At 46.0% G+C, this 15,476-nt stretch overlaps 2 protein-coding genes across 3 annotated transcripts in view; both read right to left on the bottom strand.

Moving 5' to 3' along the window:
- RC3H2 (ring finger and CCCH-type domains 2) overlaps positions 1-5,594 on the bottom strand; it is a 34,615-nt gene extending 29,021 nt beyond the window's left edge. For both annotated transcript variants that reach the window (XM_087704583.1, XM_087704584.1), the window contains exons 1-2: positions 5,489-5,594; positions 1,505-1,801 (exon numbers count right to left, since the gene is read on the bottom strand). In XM_087704583.1, coding sequence (XP_087560709.1) covers positions 1,505-1,735 — 231 coding nt within the window. In that variant the 5' untranslated portion in view covers positions 1,736-1,801; positions 5,489-5,594. The remainder of the gene's footprint in view (positions 1-1,504; positions 1,802-5,488) is intronic.
- A 5,439-nt stretch (positions 5,595-11,033) lies between these two features.
- Positions 11,034-14,561, bottom strand: ZBTB6 (zinc finger and BTB domain containing 6). Its single transcript, XM_014067582.2, has 2 exons — positions 14,456-14,561; positions 11,034-12,516 (listed from the first exon to the last, which is right to left on the bottom strand). The coding sequence occupies exon 2, from the start codon at positions 12,504-12,506 to the stop codon at positions 11,232-11,234; it is 1,275 nt and encodes a 424-aa protein (XP_013923057.2). The 5' UTR covers positions 12,507-12,516; positions 14,456-14,561; the 3' UTR covers positions 11,034-11,231.
- Positions 14,562-15,476: the final 915 nt, after the last annotated feature.

The following is a 15,476-nucleotide window of genomic DNA, read 5'->3' as shown; positions in this document are numbered from 1 at the left end:
ATTCATTCCAGCCCGCAGGCCGGATGAGTCATGTGCTGGCCACGCCCAAGTGGCAGTTAGAACAGAGTTCTTTTCAGGTGGGGAGGGGGAGTAGAATGTGTAACACCTTTAGTATCAGAGCGTGTTAATAATAATTATGTAAGAAATACTAATGCTCTGATGGTATTTTCAAAAAATCCTTTCTGTGAGCACCTAGAAGCCAAGAGGAACATACGTGCCAAATTTCAAGTTTGTAGGCTTTATGGTTCTGGAGATTTTGTGATGATGCATGAGTAGCATTTTGCTTTTGATAGATAGATAGATAGATAGATAGATAGATAGATAGATAGATAGATAGATAGATAGGGAGGGAGGGATAGGGATAGATAGATAAATAGGGAGGGAGGAAGGGAGAGATAGGGATAGATAGATAGATAGGGAGGGAGGGAGGGAGAGATAGAGAAGGAGGGAGGGAGGGAGGGAAAGATAGAGAGATAGAGAGATAGGGGGGAGGGATAGAGATAGATAGGGAGGGAGGGATAGATAGATAGGGAGGGAGAGATAGAGATAGATAGATAAGATAGGGAAGGAGGGAGGGATAGATAGATAGGGAGGGAGGGAGGGATAGAGATAGATAGATAGGGAGGGAGAGATAGATAGATAGATAGATAGATAGACAGACAGACAGACAGATAGACCTACAGATAGGGAAGGAGGGAGGGAGAGATAGAGATAGATAGATAGGGAAGGATATAGATAGATAGATAGATAGGGAGGGATAGATAGATAGGGAGGGAGGGATAGATAGATAGGGAGGGATAGAGATAGATAAGATAGGGAAGGAGGGAGGGATAGAGATAGATAGATAGGGAGAGATAGAGAGATAGATAGATAGACAGACAGACAGACAGACCTACGGGAGGGAGAGAGAGAGATAGATAGATAGGGAAGGATATAGATAGATACATAGGGAGGGATAGATAGATAGATAGATAGATAGATAGGGAGGGAGGGATAGAGATAGATAGATAGATAGATAGATAGATAGGGAGAGATAGAGATAAATAGATAGATAGGGAAGGAGGGATAGATAGGGAGGGAGGGAGAGATAGATAGGGAGGGAGAGATAGAGATAGATAAATTGATAGACAGGAAAGGAGGGAGGGAGAGATATAGATAGATAGATAGATAGATAGATAGATAGATAGATAGATAGATAGATAGATAGGGGGGGATAGAGATAGATAGGGAGGGAGGGAGAGATAGAGATAAATAGATAGGGGAGGGAGAGATAGAGATAGATAGATAGATAGATAGATAGATAGAGGGATAGATAGATAGAGGGATAGATAGATAGATAGATAGATAGATAGATAGATAGATAGATAGATAGATAGATGCAGGATAAAAATCTGAAAAAGCAAATAAATCGTCCTTCTCCTGTTTGATTGCCCATTGCAACTTCCTTTTTCAGCTTCTGTACCAAGTCAACTTGTGTTGGTGTGTGTGTTGTCTCTTCCTTTACCTGGGCTCCCACTAACTGGAGCAGCGCAAAGTTGACGGGCAGCACATCGATGTCGGTGTGGATGGCGGTCTGGTCGAAAGGGCAGGCCTTGCGGTGCAGCTTACTCAGGCAGCTTTGGCAGACGGTGTGGGAGCAGCCGAGGCTGATGGGCTTGTGTATGTTCTCGTCGAACTCATTGTAACAGATGGGGCAGGACAGGAACTCCGTCCACTGGGCGGCCTGCACGGGCATTGTGGAAGGCAGGGCCCTCGTTTCAGCCGCTAGCACTCCATGTTGGCACCGTCCAGGGGTCGGGAGCTGGGAGAGAAACAAAAACAGGTCATAAAAAATTGGACAAGAAATGTATTTCGCATTACGTGTCTTAGCAGCAGCGAGGATGATCTTCGCACAATATTGGAAAGATGAAGAAACACTGCAGGATGAAGAGAATTAAGAAGATATTAGACTGTGTAGAAATGGATAGACTGATATTGAAAATCAGACAGAAAGAAGAATATCATCAAACATGGAACTTCTTTTACTTGTGGTTGGAGAAAAGGGGTGGAGAGTAAGAATGAATAGAGTAGACTAGAATAACAGAGTTGGAAGGGACCTTGGAGGTCTTCTAGTCCAACCCTCTCTGCTTAAGCAGGAAACCCTACACCACTTCAGACAAATGGTTATCCAACATCTTAAAAACTTCCAGTGTTGGAACATTCACAACTTCTGGAGGCAACTTGTTCCACTGATTAATTGTTCCAACTATCCTGGAAATTCCTCCTTAGTTCTAAGTTGCTTCTCTCCTTGATTAGTTTCTACCCATTGCTTCTTGTCCTGCCCTCAGGTGCTTTGGAGAATAGCTTGACCCCGTTCTTTGGGGCAGCCCCCGAGATACTGGAACACTGCTATCATCCCTTGCCTAGTCTTTCTTTTCTGTATTGTCAAGCAAATTAAATACCTGGACAACACAATGTTTATCAAGCACTAAGATACGTAATTAATAGCAAATTAATAACATCTATTTTTTTTAAAAAAAAAGGTTATGCACCGGCCTCCTTTGGGCTCAATTAGGGTCGTAAGTCAAGGACTAATTGGATTCGGGATTCATTTCACCAAGCTACTTTGCCCATTGTTTACTTCTTTCAGGCATTCCGATAAATTCCACTTATGTTTTTAATGGCTTTTATAGGAGGCGTTATAAAACCATCCCGAGCATCTGGCATCAGAGGAAATACTGCTTCAGAGCTGAAGATTGGTTTCTGGCAGCTACTGCTAAGAGTGGCGCAGAGAGTCCTCTACTGACAGGGGAATTTGCTCTGCAAGAGATTGCGACCACAATTATTAGCCACAGTTAAAAGAACACCCATGCCCAGAGGCAGCATTTCATCATCTTTAAGCAAATAATAAGTGCTAGGAACAATAGAGAATTCATAATGCTTTAACTTAACTGGGCCTTAAGGCAAAGGTTCCCCTCGCACCTATGTGCTAGTCGTTCCTGACTCTAGGGGGTGATGCTCATCTCCGTTTCAAAGCCAAAGATGCAGCGCTGTCCGTGGTCGTGTGGCCGGTGTGACTAAATGCCGAAGGCGCACAGAACGGTTACCTTCCCGCCAAAGGTGGTTCCTATTTTCCTACTTGCATTTTTTACATGCTTTCGAACTGCTAGGTTGGTAGAAGCTGGGACAAGTCACGGGAGCTCACTCTGTTACGCAGTGCTGGGGATTCGAACCGCCGAACCTTTCCGATGGACACGCTCAGCCCCTTAGCCACTGAGCCACCGTATTAAGCGTAAATGGGACCTTATTTTCAAAAGTGGCACTAATCTGGTGCCCCAAAGGTGCTTCTTTCTGTAAAAGCTTTGTTCCCCAGGCCATCCACATGTAAACTCGCAAGATTTGTTTCTCTCACCATGTACATGTATGCATCCGTGTTGCTTCTCTGTGTTGTATAATATATGTGGGTATATGCATAATTTAGTATTTATTTATTTTGTCATGTTTATGTAGCGTATATGGGATGTGGTGACCCTCTGAGAGCTGCATGCAACACAATTTTATTTTAATGTATGCTGATTAGTGTACATTCAAAGTGACAATAGTTACTTTTAAATGTTCAGTTGACTAAGTTTCATGTTCAATAAATAAAAGAGATAATATTTGTGATTCATTTTTTAATGTTCATTTGGCTGAGTTTCATGTTTAATGAATAAAGTATATAATAATAATAATCTTGTGGGACTTCAGAATCCAGACTGACACGCAATTGGCCCACAATACACCTGAGATAACAATAGTTGAAAAGAAAAAAGTATGGTTCATTGACATTGCAATACCTGGAGATGGACGAATTGAAAATAAAGAGCAAGAAAAAAATCACAAAGTACCGGAACTTGCAAATTGAAGTTGAGCGACTGTGGAAAAAGAAATCGTGTGTTGTCCCAATTGTAATTGGAGCCCTTGGAGCAATACCTGAAGGGCTACCTCGCTATTTGGAAATTCTAAATTTATCAGACTTGAACATTCTGATTCTACAAAAAAACCACCCTACTTGGAACAGCTTATATCCTCCGACGTTATCTTAACAGTTCCTAGGTCCTTGGTTAGGACTCGAGCTGTTGAGCTACCAACCAGCCCCAAAGGCTGTGAATCTCACTAAAGATTAACCAAATAATAATAATAATAATAATAATAATAATAATAATAATAATGATGATGATGATGATGATGATGATGATGATGTACCATGTCCAAGAATTTTATAAGATACATCAACAAATTGCAGTTTTGTGCAATAACACCAGCGGAACTGCAAAAAACTGCGCTACTCGGAACATCTTATATTTTAAGAAGGTACCTGGTTGATCCCTAGGGTGCTGGCAGCAACCTGTATCAATCATCAGCACCAGTCAATAGAATTTGTGACACATCTTTAAATGTTCAGTTGACTGAATTTCATGTTTAACGAATAAAAGAAATAATAGTAATAGGAGGAGGTTGAGGAGAAGAAGAAAAAGGAGGAGGGGGAGGAGAGAGGAGGAGGAGAAGGAAAAGGAGGAAGAGGGAGAGGGGGTGGAGAAGGAGAAGAGAAGGAGGAGGAGGAGAAGAAGATCATCCACCTTAAGAAGGTACTTGGTTGATACCTAGGTCACTGGCAGCAAACCGTATCAACCATCAGCCCCAGTTAATGGTATTTGTGACACATCTTTAAATGTTCAGTGGACTGAGTTTTATGTTAAATGAATAAAAGAGATAATAATAACAACAACATTGTATATTTTAAGAAGGTACTTGGTTGATACCTAGGATGCTGGCAGCAGTTTCATGTTTAATGACTAATAGTAATAATAATAATAATAGGAGGAGATCATCCATCTTAAGAAGAAACTTGGTTGAGACCTAGGACGCTGACAGCAACCATCTCAAACATCAGGACCAGTCAAAGGTATTTGTGATAAGTGTGTGTGTGTGCCCCAATCGCATGCACCCCCTTCCTCCCCCAACCTCCAAGGCTTCCCCCCCACCTGCTTGCAAGCCAGGGTGGCCTCAATTGCATCCCATCACCCCCAAGTCTGGACCAGGAGGGACCCCAAATATGGGCTGCCTTTCTGCACACCCACCCACCCCACCACGCCCCCCATCACGCCACCCCCCCCCCCGTCCAGGAACAGCCAGGAGTGGGCTAAAAGCCCCCCTGGGGAGGGGAGGAGTGGAGACAAAAGGCTCCCCTTCAACCCCTCCCCCCGCCAAATCATGCAACACTTTTCCAGAGGCGGGGGGTCGTGGGGAGGAGGGTCCCCTCCCTGGTCCTCCTGACTCCCCCTCCGCCCGCCCGTGCTATCCCCTCCCTCCCTGAAAAGAAGACCTCCCATGACGCCCCTCCCCCACCCAGAGGAAAGTGGGGGGGTCTTTCCTCGGGGGTGGGGGAGGGGGTCTCCTTCTGGGCGACTCCTCCCCTCCTCCCCCGGAACTAACAGTCCCCCTCCTCCCTGCGGCCCCTTCCTCTTACTTGCGGGAGGGCCCGGCCTCTCCTCACAGCCCCCGAGGGGCGAACCGCGGAGCGGCCCGTCGGCGGCGGCGACGGCGTCGCCTCCTCATCGCGGTGACAGCCGGGAGGCCCGCCCACCCCCCAAGCCGCGCCCCCTTCCTCTCGCGAGACTTCCCGCTCCTCTCTGTCGCGCGCACTCGCTCGCTCGCGGGCCTCCCCACCGAGAGGACGCGCTCTTCCACGGATTCCCCTCCAGCCCCCGCCCCGCAGAGGGCGTGGCTCTGATTTGCATAGCCGCCGCCCCTCCGGCGCTCCTCACCCCCTTCGGAGCGGCGAAGGCGGGGCCTCCGAGCCTTGCATGAAGGATGCAGAAGAGATATTTAACCGAATAACTATTTATTTGATTATTTATATGATTGTTTGATTTTATTATTATATTTTTTTACTATTTTATTTTATTTTTTACTTTATTTTATTTTTTTTATTTTATTTTTTACTTTATTTTATTTTAATTTTATTAATTATTTAATTATTTGATTATTTAAGAAATAAGGAACAACTTTCTGACAGTGAGAGCAATCAACCCATGGAACAGAAGTTGCCTTCAGAAGTTGTGGGAGCTTCATCCCTGGAGGCTTTCAAGAAGAGGCTGGGCTGCCATCTGTCAGAAATGGTGTAGGGTCTCTTGCTTGGGCAGGGGGGGTTGGACTAGATGACCTCCAAGGTCCCTTCCAACTCTTGTATTCTATATTCAATGGAACAGAAGTTGCCTTCAGAAGTTGTGGGAGCTCCATCAATGGAGGCTTTCAAGAAGAGAGTGGACTGCCCTCTGTCAGAAATGGCGTAGAGTCTCCTGCTTGGGTGGGTTGGACTAGATGACCTACAACATTGCCACCCTGAGTCCTTGGGGGAAGAGCGGCATATAAATCTAATAAACCAATCCCTTCTAACTGTTATTCTATATTCAATGGAACAGAAGTTGTGGGAGCTCCATCAATGGAGGCTTTCAAGAGTGGACTGTCAGAAATGGCTGCTTTGAGCATGGAGTTGGACTAGAAGACCTACAAGGTCCCTTCCAGCTCTACATTGCTAGATTGATTCAACCTACAAATAAGGAGGAATTTCCTGACAGTGAGAACAATCCACCCATGGAACAGAAATTATGGGAGTTTCATTGCTGGAAGCTTTCAAGAAGAGACTAGACTGCCCTCTTGTCAGAAATGGTGTCTCCTGCTTGGGCGGGGGTGGGTGGGGGTGTTGGACTCAATGACCTACAGGGTCCCTTCCAAATCTGTTCATCTGTTAAATACAAATAGTTGGGAATTTGTAAAATGGCGGATGTGGGTCGTTTTTAAGTCAGCGATAGTAACCGTTGCCTTCGGACGTTGTGGATGCTTCATCACTAACAAAAGAGAGAAGCAACTTGGAATGAAGGGGAAACTTCCTGGCAGTTCGAAAGCACGTTAAAAAATGCAAGTAGAGAAATAGGAACCACCTTTGGTGGGAAGGGAACAGCGTTCCGTGCACCTTCGGCGTTGAGTCATGCCAGCCACATGACCACGGAGACATCTTCGGACAGCGCTGGCTCTTTGGCTTTGAAACGGAAATGAGCACTGCCCCCTAGAGTCGGGAACGACTGGCACAGATGTGCGAGGGGAACCTTTACCTTTTCAGCTGGAAAGCTTTTAAGCAGTTCAGGGAGCGACCTCCAAGGCATCTTCTAGTTTCAAAACCACACAAGTCCAGTGAGCCAGAAGCAAACTTTATTCCCATTACAAATCAAACGGCAAATTTGGCATACACGCATACAGAAAGCAGCCGCGAACAAGATTGCCAAAGCTCTCAATGTCAGAATTGGAGCTTTTTAGCCAAGTGAATGCTTTTCCACCCCACCCACCAAAACTGGACAGTACAACCCGTGTTACAGACACAATTTTGCTTACGGAGGCCTGGAGTCAAGAGAAAGTGTCTTTTACAACATACCAATCGAACAGGGCCTCCTGTTATGATGACACGAAAGCACACCGAACAGCAGGCACATACATTTACAAAAAGCCAAGCTGTCATAATAAAACAGCCTTCTCCAAATGCCACTTCTCTTTGATCATGACATTTGCCCCTGGCATTTCAGGGAAAGCATGCAATCAATGAGCTCCCCTCCCACAATTAATGCCTGTATTTTATATCTCAGGTTGTTGTTGTTTTTCCTTGAAAATGAGTACCCCTGCAACTGCAGTTGATCTAGCTCCCTGATGGCGAACCGATGGCACGCATGGCAGAGGTGGCATGCGGGCATGCGCGCCATTGCCAGCTCCTCTTCTGGTTTCCGCCATGCCCATGCATGCCAGGCAGCTGATCTTTTTAAGTGCTGGAGCACTGGAAAACAGATTGAAACAGGCCCGAAATACAGCCTGAAAACGGCCAAGAAACACACCATTTTCCGAGGCATTGGGTGTGTGTGTGTGTTTGCAGGCCATTTTTGGCCTGCAAAACAGCCCCCTAAAAACAGGCATGCGCGCACCGGCCAGGCTGGTCTTTGGGTTTCTGGACGCACGTTCCAGTTTGGCCATTCAGTGCCGAAAAGGCTCACCATCACTGCTCTAGCTTGTTTGCATTATCACAAATATATATACAGTGGGGCAAAAACGTATTTAGTCTGCCCAGCCTGGTGCAGGTCTACAATTTTGTTTCTGGTGTCCTTGGACAGCTCTTTGGTCTTCACCACAGTGGAGTTTGGAGTGTGACTGTTTGACGTTGTGGACAGGTGTCTTTTATACTGCTAACAAGTTCAAACAGGTGCCATTAATACAGGTAATGAGTGGAGGACAGAGGAGCCTCTTAAAGAAGAAGTTACAAGTCTTGCTTGTTTGTAGGTAGGTGACCAAATACTTATTTTCCACCATAATTTGCAAAAAAATTCTTTCCAAATCAGACAATGTGATTGTGTGGATTTGTTTTCTCATTTTGTTTCTCATAGTTGAGGTCTACCTATGATGTCAATTACAGGCCTCTCTCATCTTTCTAAGTGGGAGAACTTGCACAATTGGTGGCTGACTAAATACTTTTTTGCCCCATTCTGTGTGTGTGTCTGTGTGTCTGTCTGTATGTTTGTGTGTGTGTGTGTATATGTATATGTATGTGTGTATATATATATATATATATATATATATATATATATATATATATATATATATATATATATATATATACACACACACACACACACATATACATACACACATATACATACACACATATATACACATATACACACACATACACACACTATATTGCCAAAAGTATTTGCTCACCCATCCAAATAATCAGAATCAGGTGTTCCAATCACTTCCATCACCACAGGTGTATAAAATCAAGTACCTAGGCATGCAGAGTGTTTTGACAAACATTTGGGAAAGAATGGGTCGCTCTCAGAAGCTCAGTGAATTCCAGCGTGGAACTGTGATAGGATGCCATCTGTGCAACAAATCCAGTCGTGAAATTCCCTCGCTCCTAAATATCCCACAGTCAACTGTCAGCTGTGTTATAAGAACGTGGAGGTGTTTGGGAACGACAGCAACTCCGCCAAGAAGTGCTAGGCCACGTAAACTCGTCCAACATCAGTGTGTGACCTCACAAATATGCTTCTGGAAGGAAGGTCAGAAATCCCCATAAACCCACTCCCGAACCTTGTGGACAACCTTACAGAAGAGCTGAAGCTGTTATAGCTGCAAAGGGTGGACTGACGTCACATTGAACCCTTTGGATTAGGAATGGGAGGTCACTTACAGTAAGTTCATAGGCGAATAAAGGCAGGGGAGCGAATACTTTTGGCAGTAGAGTGTGTGTATGTGTGTGTATATATATGTTGCAACATAAGGCAACATAAAAAAATGGCTTTCTGCCTGGATGGCTCCTAGGCTGAGCCGATAAGACAGAAAAAGGGAAGCAGTATGCTCCCTCCCATATTTGGGCATACCAGGGGTTGTGACACAATACATACATACATACATACATACATACATACATACATACATACATACATGCCTTAAAATCACAGAATGGCCTGGATGAAGACGACTGTATGCGTCTAACACTTCCAGGAAGGAGAAAAAATATTGTACCTGGTAAGCTGCAGGGATCACGAACCGTAAGACTGAATTTCAGGAGGGAAGTGAAAATGGAATCTACATTTGATTCTTGGCAGGCTGGTCAAACTCGGGGAGGAGTTCAACACCAAGTGGTTTTTACGACAAGGCCAGTCTTTGTTAAAGGAAAAAATAAAATAAAATAAGGGCGTTGCCTTGATTGTGTATCGAGTTCTTGAGATCAATCCCTTGCTACAGTGCAAGTTTTCACCCACCCCAAAAAACCAGATGCTCTGATTAAGGCCTCCCAAAACCGAAACGTAAACAACGGCTACTGTTCAAAGCACGTTAAAAAAAAATTCTGGCTGTGGTGCAAAGCAAAGGCCGAAAAGACTCTTTACGTCATATATATAACATATAAACATGTAAATAGCAACAGCTAAGCACCACTTTTTTTTCAACCTTACTAGGTTGCTTCATATACCACTAGCAATAGCACTTAAGACTTACATACTGCTTTTTGAGCCGTGGTGGTGGAGTGGTTAGAGCGCAGTACTGCAGGCCACTTCTGCCGACTGTCTGCAATTTGGCAGTTCGAATTTCACCAGGCTCAAAGTTGACTTCTGTCCTTTCGAGGCGGGTCAAAGGAGGACACAGATTGTTGGGGGCAAGAGGCTGACTCTGTAAACTGCTTGGAGAGGGCTGTGAAGCGGTATATAAATCTAAGTGCTGTTGTGAAGGAAGGAAGGAAGGATTGTGGTGTCGCAGTGGTTGGAATGCAGTATTGCAGGCTAACTCTGCCCACTGCTAGCAGTTTGATCCTGACCAGCTCAAGGTTGACTCAGCCTTCTGTCCTTCCGAGGTCGATAAAATGAGGACCCAAATGGTTGGGGGCAATATGCTGACTCTGTAAACCGCTTAGAGAGGGCTGTGAAGCACTATGAAGCGGTATATGTCTAAGTGCTATTGCTATTCCTTTTCTTTCTTTCCTTCCTTCCTTGATGCTCTGTGATTAGAATGCAGTACTGTGTCATCATGATAGATAGGATAGATAGAAATAGAGATATAGATAGAGATAATACCCTGTTTTCCCCAAAATAAGCCCTCCCTGGATAATAAGCTCAATTGGGCTTTTGAGCGCATGCGCTAAAATAAGCCCTCCCCCCCAAAATAAGCCCTCCTTGAAAGTATTGCAACACCGCAGCAGCCAGGAGGTGACCACGCTTGCTGCCATCCTGGACCTCAAAAATAATAAGACCTCACTGAAAATAAGGCCAAGTGCTTATTTCGGGGGTCAAACGAAAGTAAGACCCTGTCTTATTTTGGGAAAAACACGGTAGGGAGCAATGGTCCTTAGACTTATATACCGCTTTGCAGTGCCTCTCTAAGCGGTTTACAGAATCAGCCTTTTGCCCCCCAACCATCTGGGTCCTCATTTGACCCACCTCGGAAGGACAGGAGGCTGAGTCAACCTTGAGCCTGGAACTGCCAAATTGCAGGCAGTCGGCAGAAGCGGCCTGCAGTACCTGCGCTCTAAGACGGGCAGCTATCCGGAAGCCCGTGGGAACGTTGATAGATAAGGGGGTATTTACATGCAGGATTGGAGCCTGTGGGTTGGAGTCTTGGTGCTCAGCATCAGCTTGGGCCTTTTTGTAAAAACTCCCTGCTCAAACGACCTCTTACTCGTAGTCTATCCTGACTTCCGTGATGGCGTCGAAGCCCGATTTGTCGACACCGGCTCTCCCGTGGACGGAGGTCAGGTGTTTTTTGAGGGCAGACTTATGCTTGAAGTCCATGTCGCAGCAGTGGCACTTGTAAGGCCGGTCGCCGCTGTGGATGTTGAGGTGGTCTTGGAGGGTGCTCTTGGCGGTGAAGGTCTTCAGGCACACCATGCACTGGAAGGGGCGGATCCCCATGTGCCCACGGATGTGCCGGTTGAGGTTCTTCTTTTGGGTGAAGGTCTTCCCGCATTGCAAGCACAGGAAGAGTTTGTGCATCTTTAAGTGCCGGAGGTAGTTCTCCAGGTGGAGGAAGCCGCGGGGGCACTTGGGACACTGGTGCCGCCACGTGTAGCCGGCCTCCTCGGAGTTCGGGAAGTCCGCGTGTGCGGCTCCTTCCGGATTCTCCCCGCCGAAGTTCTGGAACTGGGCCGCTTCGCTCAGCCTGCTCTCCACGGTTGAGTTGATCAAGGAGTGCTGAGTTTCGGGGAAGTACAAGTTGGTTTTCGAAGAGGTGCAAGGCTGTGGGAAGGGCTCGTCCTCCACGCTGGGGACGCCGTCAATGGAATCCATCTGGAAAATGCAGATTTCGTCGTCCTTGTAGCTGATCTCTACGGTGGAGATCTCTGGACTTTTGACCTCCTTCCTCTCGGGCATTAAGCCCTGCACAGACGCCGGCAGGATATCTCCCTTCTCTTGTTTGATGTGCTCGTCTACGCTCACGGGGCTGTCCGCAGAGATCTCGATGATTTCGCAGTCTTTCTCGGGGCAGCTCTCTCGGTTGCCCAGCTCCATGTCCGAAGAGTGGCATTTCTCCGCACACCTGCCGTTGCCTTCAACGGAGGCGTCAATTTCGAGGTACCTGGAAAGGGCCTCCGTGCACTTCTCCACGATGTGCACCATCTGCAGGTAGCTGGCTGCCGTGAGGTATTTCAAAAGCTCTTTCCTCTTCACTTCCAGTGCCCCCGTGTAGCAAGAGAGCAGCAGCTTCCGGCCAACTTCGGCGCTCTGCAGAATCGTAATCCGTACGTGCTGGGACTGAGTGAGCAGGAACTGGTCCCGCATGAAGGTGGAGCAGGCGGCGAAGATGACCTTGTGCCCGTGGAACTCCGTGTCATCAATGTAGATGGAGACGTCGCAGAAGAGGTTCTGCTGCCGCAGCAGGTTCATCTTCTGCAGCACAGCGTCGCCCTGCTGCGCGAACTGGAAATGGAGCACGTCCGAATCAGCAGCCATGATGACGATCCTATTTTTTTTTGGGGGGGGGAGAGGGGGAAAGAGGAGAGAATGGAATGGAAAAAAAAAAGCTCAACACTGCGAAACAAGCCATTGGTTCCTGTAACCCCTGCACCATTTACCTTAAACTGTTAACCATGCACCAATTTTTTTTTAAAGAGGTCTGTAAAGGGCCAGCGCGCCTACCACCCCTGTCCTATTGTCCCCATTTATATGCACTCATTTATGTGCTTATGGCTATGTTTTGCTTACTTATATTCATTTATTTGTGCCTTTTCTTTCATGTGTCCATGTCTATATCTATACTGACACATATTTTCTTGTACTTGTTGATAAATAAATAAATAAAATAGCTCTGGTTTGGGAACGACATATATAAATCTCATTGCACATGTGCACTACAATAAAAAATTATTATTATTATACAATTGTATCACAGCGGCCAGTTGTTTCGCCGGATTTGGCATTTGTTACTAGTCGGGCCCCACCCAGGGGCCTAGGACGTCGTAATGTATTTTCATAATATGCGTGCAGATCCAAGCAGTGCGGCTTTTTGCATTTGACTGATGGTGATTTTGTCAATTTTTAACTGTTTTAAATGTAATTCCAGTGCTTTTGGAATAGCACCCAGTGTGCCAATTACCACTGGAATTACCACTGCTGGTTTGTGCCATAGTCGTTGAATTTCGATTTTTCAGTCCTGGTATTTTGCTCTTTTTTCATGTTCCTTCTCGGCGACCCTGCTATCACCTGGTATTGTGATGTCTATGATTGTGACCTTATTTTTTTCAACCAGTGTGATGTCTGGTGTATTATGCGCCAGTATTTTGTCCGTTTGTATACGGAAATCCCACAAGATCTTGACCATCGGATTTTCGGTGACTTTTTCAGGCTGATGTTCCCACCAGTTTGTTGCTGCTTTAATATTATAATTTTTGCACAAATAATAATAATAATCATAATTATTAGCAACAACAGAATTGTATCACAGCGGCCAGTTGTTTCGCCGGATTTGGCATTGATTACTAGTCGGGCCCCACCCAGGGGCCTAGGATGTCGTAACGTATTTTCGTAATATGTGTGCAGATCCAAGCAGTGTGGCTTTTTGCATTTGACTAATGGTGATTTTGTCAATTTTTAACTGTTTTAAATGTAATTCCAGTGCTTTTGGAATAGCACCCAGTGTGCCAATTACCCCTGGAATTCATTACATTATATTACATAATAACATAATACATTACATTACATAATACATAATACTGGAATTACATAATAATTACATTATTATTGTTATTATAACTACATTATTATTGTTATTATAACTACATTATTATTGTTATTGTTATTGTTATTATTATTATATACTTTATTCATTAAACATGAAACTCAGTCAACTGAACATTTAAAAATGCATCACAAACACCATTGACTGGTGCTAATAGTTGATACGGGTTGCTGCCAGCCTTCTAGGTATCAACCAAGTACTTTCTTAAGTTCTGCTGGTGGACTTACTACTACTACTACTACTATTACTTCTTCTATTACTATTACTTCTTCTTATGATCTCTTTTATTCATTAAACATGGAACTCGGTCAACTGAATATTTAAAGATGTGTCACAAATACAGGTTCAACCAAGTACCTTCTTAAGTTCTGCTGCTGGTATCATCACCATCATTATTTAGCCTATGGCCAATACATAGACTTCTAGGGGTTCAAATAACGTCCAGTCCACCCAGCCATTGAGTTATGTAATATATTACTATATACTGTATTATCAATGCGAATAACCCTAGCAACCTTAATAATATTACTGAGAGGCATGGAATAGGACCCTCTATATACTAATTCCCTTATCAGCTTACTTGGGGGGGGGCGTTTGGAGACGCCCCCTCCCCGAAGGGGGAAGACGACCACCCTGCCCTCCCCACTTTCCCTCCTCCGCTCACCGGGCGGCTGGCGACGTGGAGGAGAAGGAGGAAGAGGAGAGGGCCCCCAGCCAGGCTCCTTCCCGGCCTCGACTGCAGAGGGGCTCCTTGGCTGGCAGGGGGCGACTTCCGGGCGTAGTGAAGCCCGCCCCCGCCCGCGACCCGGAAAAAGAACCCTTCAGCAGCCAGCACGTGCTGCGCCGGCTCCTGAGTGGCCGACGTTTACTCACCCCTCCCCGTGCGGGATGGGGGGGGCTCAGCCAATGGGAAGGGAGAGGCGGTTGGGGCGCAACAGGGCTCCTGATTGGCCGCCGTTTCCCCCCACCACCACCACTGGGGGAGGGGGTGGCGGCGCTCAGCCAATGGGAAGGGAGAGGCGGTTGGGGCGCATGCGCCCGGAGAGGCAAAGTTTTCAGCCTCGCTGGGAGGGTTTCGTACTGTGAGAAGAAGTGGGGGGGGAATGAGGAGGAGGAGGAATGGATCCCGGGATCTGGGTCGGTTCCCCGCGATCGAGGGGTGGGTCTTTTGGAGGTATCCGGTTGCAAGCCCGCTCAGGGAGGCATTGCCGAGACATAAATGTCGCCCTGCTAGCTTCTGGCATCGGATTATGCAGATTGATGATGGGGGGGGGGCAAAGTTTTCCTCAGGTAGTCCTCGGTTTACAACGATTCATTCAGTGACGGTCAATGCGGTCTCTTCCCTGCAGTTTTCCTCCTCAGACAGTCCTCGATTTACAACAGTTCATTCAGTGACGGTCAATGCAGTTTTTTTCCTGTAGTTTTCCTCCTCAGGCAGTCCTCTATTTACAATGGTTCATTCAGTGATGGTCAATGCGGTCCCTTTCCTGCAGTTTTCCTCCTCAGGCAGTCCTCGATTTACAACGGTTTATTTAATGACCCTAAATGCAGTCTCTTTTGCCACATCCTGAAGATGAAACTTAAGTACTTTGGCCACCTGATGAGAAGGAAGGACTCTCTGGAGAAGAGCCTAATGTTGGGAACGATGGAGGGCAAAAGGAAAAGGGGACGACAGAGAATGAGGT

Source organism: Thamnophis sirtalis, unplaced genomic scaffold, assembly GCF_051295495.1.
Source record: "Thamnophis sirtalis isolate CommonGarterSnake01/CBP01778 unplaced genomic scaffold, rThaSir2_p1.2 scaffold_2, whole genome shotgun sequence".
Classification (NCBI taxonomy): domain Eukaryota; kingdom Metazoa; phylum Chordata; class Lepidosauria; order Squamata; family Natricidae; genus Thamnophis; species Thamnophis sirtalis.
The sequence above is the reverse complement of the archived record's forward strand: the minus strand, read 5'-3'. Positions and strand labels throughout refer to the sequence as shown.

What these genes read in the sequence shown, in the direction of transcription:
- ZBTB6 (XM_014067582.2), bottom strand. Translation starts at nt 12,506, where the DNA reads ATGGCTGCTGATTCGGACGTGCTCCATTTCCAGTTCGCGCAGCAGGGC.